This window comes from Tursiops truncatus, chromosome 15, assembly GCF_011762595.2.
Source record: "Tursiops truncatus isolate mTurTru1 chromosome 15, mTurTru1.mat.Y, whole genome shotgun sequence".
Lineage (NCBI taxonomy): Eukaryota > Metazoa > Chordata > Mammalia > Artiodactyla > Delphinidae > Tursiops > Tursiops truncatus.
The window spans coordinates 59,487,468-59,492,666 of NC_047048.1; the positions used below are offsets into that span (position 1 = coordinate 59,487,468).

Here is a 5,199-nt window from a genome sequence, read left to right on the forward strand (position 1 = left end):
GCGGGAGCTACTCTTCATTGTGGTGAGGCTTCTCATTGCGGTGGCTTCTCTTGTTGTGGAGCATGGGCTCTAAGTATGCAGGCTTCAGTAGTTGCAGCACGCAGGCTCAGTAGTTGTGGCACGAGGGCCCTAGAGCATGTGGGCTTCAGTAGTTGTGGTGCGTGGGCTCAGTAGTTGCAGCGAGCAGTCTTTAGGGTACGTGGACTTCAGTAGTTCTGGCACATGGACTTAGTTGCTCCGTGACATGTAGGATCTTCCTGGACCAGGGATCAAACCCGTGTCCCCCGCATTGGCAGGTGGATTCTTAACCACTGCAACACCAGGGAAGCCCCTGTCTTGGGGGTATTTTATTTAGCAATAATTTTTTCAGTACTTTGAAATCATTCTGTAATTATATACTGCAAATATAGGGTGAGTTTTGTGCCACGTGTTAAGGTCTTCAAACTGAATTAGACCAGTGGCCTGCCTTTAAGGGGCTCATAGATTATTGCAAATAATTAGAACATGACATGGTGTGACCACCAACAAAAATATTTACAAGATACTGTGGTGGCACGAAGAAGAGAGTTTGCAGCTCTATTTAGTTGGGTTAGGGAAACTTTCACAGATGTGGAGATAATTGAACTTGGTTTTGAAGGAAAATTAGGAGCTCAACAGGGCCAATTAGGTAGATGGGATGGGGGGTGTAATAGTTGTAAAGAGGGATTTAAATGTGCGAAGAAACATGTTATGGAAGTAAGTTGGGTAGCAGCACCCACACTAATTTGGCAGAAATAAAAGTGGTTCCATATAAAAACCCAGGAGAGGTGAGTGGGGACCAGTTCATAGTAAGTTGGACACTGTGCTAAAGAGATTTGATCTTTTGAAAGATTTTAGTTGTGGAATTGAGCTTTACTGGATGGGTAAGACTTTATGGGAAACTCCGAAATAACATCCATTTATCTAGCCAAACCTAAAAGCCATCTTTCCCTTAGAGGATTTTCTGGAAGTCTCATACATTAAAAACATGATTATTGGATGTGCTTATGTGTTTACATGGATTAGTTAATGATTCAGTTATTCTTCCAAACCGATTACCCTTGTGAGTGAAAAGTGGTACTAGCTGGATTGGATATTGGAAAAGTAGGAATAAATTAAGACAGTCCCACACAAACCAGGACACATGGCCAACCAACCGTGACCCAAGTGGGTTGATGGCGCAGGTGGAGAAATCATTGTTCCTGCTCTCTGGGAGCTCATATCCTTGAGGAAGGAGGAAGTGTGATGTGATCAAATGTTCTGTGATGGTGATCTCCATATTTGGGAATGAAAGTGGGGGTGGACTTGGATTTCCTGTCCTTCCATGTGGATTAAAATGAGAGCTCAGAACCCTGATAGCACCCAAAACTCTGTCTCATCTTGAAAGACTCTTCGTGACTGTGTGACACAGGTCACTGGACAAAGAAATTCTGCTGCCTATTTGTCTTGGGAAGTCTGTAAACATGAAGCGGTTTCTGGTTCTCATTATTCTGCTGTTTGAGGTACCCAAAGGTAATGTGTCTAAATGTACCATGAAATTCTAGGAAATATTACTAGTCACAGGAATGGGGGCAAGGCCTTCAAGATTATTGATATCTTGCTGGTATCATCAAAAGTACTCACTGTCTTCAGACCCTGACTTGAGTCTGTGCCTTAGAAGACAGCACCCAGGGAGGTAAGAAATCAGGGTTGTACTATCAGAAGTCCTCTCCAAAGGCAGGAAGGAATCCATCATCTAGAATTACCTTTACAATGTTGAACATAGTTTTCACCCGGGAATCTGGCCATCTCTTTTTCCATTTTCCAAGTTCATTTTCAGCCTACACTACAACAGTAATGTGAATAGTACAAGCTTTGGAGTCATGTAGATGTGAGGTTAAAATATGTCCTCATCATTGTCTAGTTGTGTGAAATGAGTTAATTATTCCCTTTGAAAATCAGTTTTCTCATCTGTCAGGTGAGTATAATGACTCAATTTCATAATGATTTTATTTCATGTGAGGATTACATGGGCTTACAAATGTGAAGCACCAACTTCATGGTGAGAGCTCTGTCGGTGAGAGATCCCTTCTTCTTTGCTATTGTAGGAAGGTAGGTTGTCTTTTTGTGGTCTTAAAAATATCTTTTTGTAAATAGATCTGCAGTGAACATTGTGGTACATGACTCTTTTTGAATTATGGTTTTCTTAAGGTATACGCCCAGTACTGGGATTGCTGGTCGTATGGTAGTTCTATTTTTAGTATTTTAAGGAACCTCCATACTGTTCTCCATAGTGGCTGTATCAATTTACATTCTCACCAACAATGCAAGAGGGTTCCCTTTTCTCCACACCCTCTCCAGCATTTATTGTTTCTAGATTTTTTGATGATGGCCATTCTGACTGGTGTGAGATGATATCTCATTGTAGTTTTGATTTGCATTTCTCTAATGTTCATTGCAGCTCTATTTACAATAGTCAGGACATGGAAGCAACCTAAGCGTCCATTGACAGATGAATGGATAAAGAAGATGTGGCACATATATACAATGGAATATTGCTCAGCCATAAAAAGAAATGAAATTGAGTTATTTGTAGTGAGGTGGATGGACCTAGAATCTGTCATACAGAGTAAAGTAAGTCAGAAAGAGAAAAACAAATACAGTATGCTAACACATATATATGGACTCTAAAAAAAGGTCATGAAGAATCTAGGGGCAAGATGGGAATAAAGACGCAGACCTACTAGAGAATGGACTTGAGGACATGGGGAGGGGAAAGGGTAAGCTGGGACAAAGTGAGAGTATCATGGACATATATATACTACCAAAGGTAAAATAGATAGCTAGTGGGAAGCAGCCACAGCACAGGGAGATCAGCTCGGTGCTTTGTGACCACCTAGCGGGGTGGGATAGGGAGAGTGGGAGGGAGGGAGACACAAGAGGGAAGAGATATGGGGATATATGTATATGTATAGCTGATTCACTTTGTTATAAAGCAGAAACTAACACACCATTGTAAAGCAATTATACTCCAATACAGATGTTAAAAAATATATCTTTTTAACCTTCAAAGATGCTCCTTGGTTCTGGAATTTAGAATAAGGAGAACCATGTCTTTTTTCTTCATCTTTATTCTGTGGGCTTGTTCACATTTGCATACAAGGGTAAAGAAAGAATTGGAAAAGCAGATTTAGGACCTCAATGCAATGCTCTGAATAGGTAATATTTTGAATGTCTGGGAAGACAGGCATACATGGAATTGAGTTTGATCCCTGGACAACATGTTTATCTGAGATCAAAAGGAGGATGGAGAGAGAGAGAGAGAGAAAGAGAGAGAGAGAGAGACAGAGAGAGAGAGAGAGAGGGAAAGAGAGAGAGAGAAGAGATGGAAGAGTCAGGTTGTGAAAAAATCATAGAGGCTGAATGAGGGAAGTTTTCAACAGCAATAAATGCTGAGACCCCTGAGGTATTGGCAAAGGGAGTTTTCTGCTGTCCACTTCAGTGAGTGTGAAACCCAATTACACTGTTAACTTTAAACGTTCTATCTGTGATGTTCTTTTAAAAGTTAATTTGGCTTTGAATTGTGCCATGGTGACAAGTTGGTACTCTCTGGGGACACTGGACTGTGGTAGGGCTGACAGGATGTTGACTTTGGGTATTGGCTAGGAACCTGGGGTTTTGGATGTCTTAACTTGGGATGATTTTCAAGGAGGAGGCTCTGAGTTTTCTCTTAGCATAAGGTTCACTTTGGGACCACAGGATGTCATAGTTTGTGGGGAACCACATAACTTCTTCTCTGCCTCAGGAACTAATCTTGTTCATTGCTGTTTCCTGTGCATAGATGAAGCACGACACAGAAGATGCTTTAGTAGCATATCAGGTTACTGCAGGAAGAAATGCGAACTGGGAGAAACATATGAAATAGCATGTGTAAACGGAAAATTATGTTGTATTAATGACGATGCAAAGAGAGAATATCAACAAGTCACAGAGCCACCTGAACCTTCAAGGAAGCCTGATCTGAACTTGGACTATGCTATCTTACCCACTGTCACACTTAGCACAATTTCACTATAAACCAAGCGCTTGTACCATCGGTCTCCACTCTTCTTAAACCAAAAGTGTCACCTAATCCAACAGACAAGGGCAAAAGATTTATCGACTTCTTTTGTGAACTTGATTCTCTACGTAATAAAGTCCTATGCTTTTCCCTGGCTTTATTTGTTAATGTAGTCACTCATTTTCTAACACTTCAAACATAAGTGAATATTTTTCATGTTCTAGGCATTATAGTAGCAACATGGGTGATACAGATATGAAGTGAACACGTTAGTAGAGGTGGCAGTTAGCCCCTCCATTTTCTATTTGAGGTAATATTTCATAGCATTTCATGTTACTCCTCTTTTTAATGAAGCTTCTTAGGTCTAAGCAGATCTGAACGTCCTGGCTTTGTGTGTGTGGGCATGAATACAGAGGGTTTGGCTAACAACCAAGAATTCATTAGGGGAAGGCAAGACATTTGAATATTTTCACAGTAGTTATTGGGGCTGGTCTAATGGGCAGTGATGACAGCTAGTGATAATTCCAATACGTCATTTGGAGCTCATTTAACATGCATGCTTTATCTCCTTTTTTAGTAGCAACTTGAACTAAGTTGTGTCCATTTGACACAATTAGGCAAATATTACTCGTAGGATCTTTGAAATCATTTCATAGTCTGTTTGTTTCAATAGTGTGAAATTTATAAACTTTTAGCTATTCAGATGAATAAGGTCTGGGGTTCTAATGTAAAATATGGTGACTATAGTTGACAATTCTGTATTCTATAATTGAAATTTGCTGAGAGAGTAGAACTTAAGTGTTCTCACCAAAACAAACAAACAAACAAACAATTTGAGGTAATGGCTGTATTGATTAATTAGATGGGGGAGATTCTTTTCATAATGTATACATATATCAAATCATCGCGTTGCACACTTTAAACACCTTACAATTTTGTAAGTTAATTATACCTCAATAAAGCTGAAATTAAAAAATTAAAGAAATAGTGTGAAATTTAAAGCCTTATAAATTGAGAAGGACATATTTAAAAAGCTCTTCAGGAACTAGATAAAATTTCAGTAAGTCATGACCATAAGAAGTGCTCTCCAAATGAACAGAACCGAAACTTTTGTGGTGATATCCATTGATGTTCCTTGCTTG

At 39.7% G+C, this 5,199-nt stretch overlaps 1 protein-coding gene across 1 annotated transcript; it reads left to right on the plus strand.

Moving 5' to 3' along the window:
- Positions 1-1,392: 1,392 nt before the first annotated feature.
- DEFB128 (defensin beta 128) lies at positions 1,393-4,207 on the plus strand. Its single transcript, XM_004326750.3, has 2 exons — positions 1,393-1,530; positions 3,839-4,207. The coding sequence occupies exons 1-2, from the start codon at positions 1,482-1,484 to the stop codon at positions 4,072-4,074; spliced, it is 285 nt and encodes a 94-aa protein (XP_004326798.2). The 5' UTR covers positions 1,393-1,481; the 3' UTR covers positions 4,075-4,207.
- Positions 4,208-5,199: the final 992 nt, after the last annotated feature.

What these genes read in the sequence shown, in the direction of transcription:
- DEFB128 (XM_004326750.3), top strand. Translation starts at nt 1,482, where the DNA reads ATGAAGCGGTTTCTGGTTCTCATTATTCTGCTGTTTGAGGTACCCAAA. An exon ending in GCTGTTTGAGGTACCCAAAG is followed by an intron (nt 1,531 to 3,838) that starts GTAATGTGTCTA and finishes TCCTGTGCATAG; the next exon opens with ATGAAGCACGACACAGAAGA.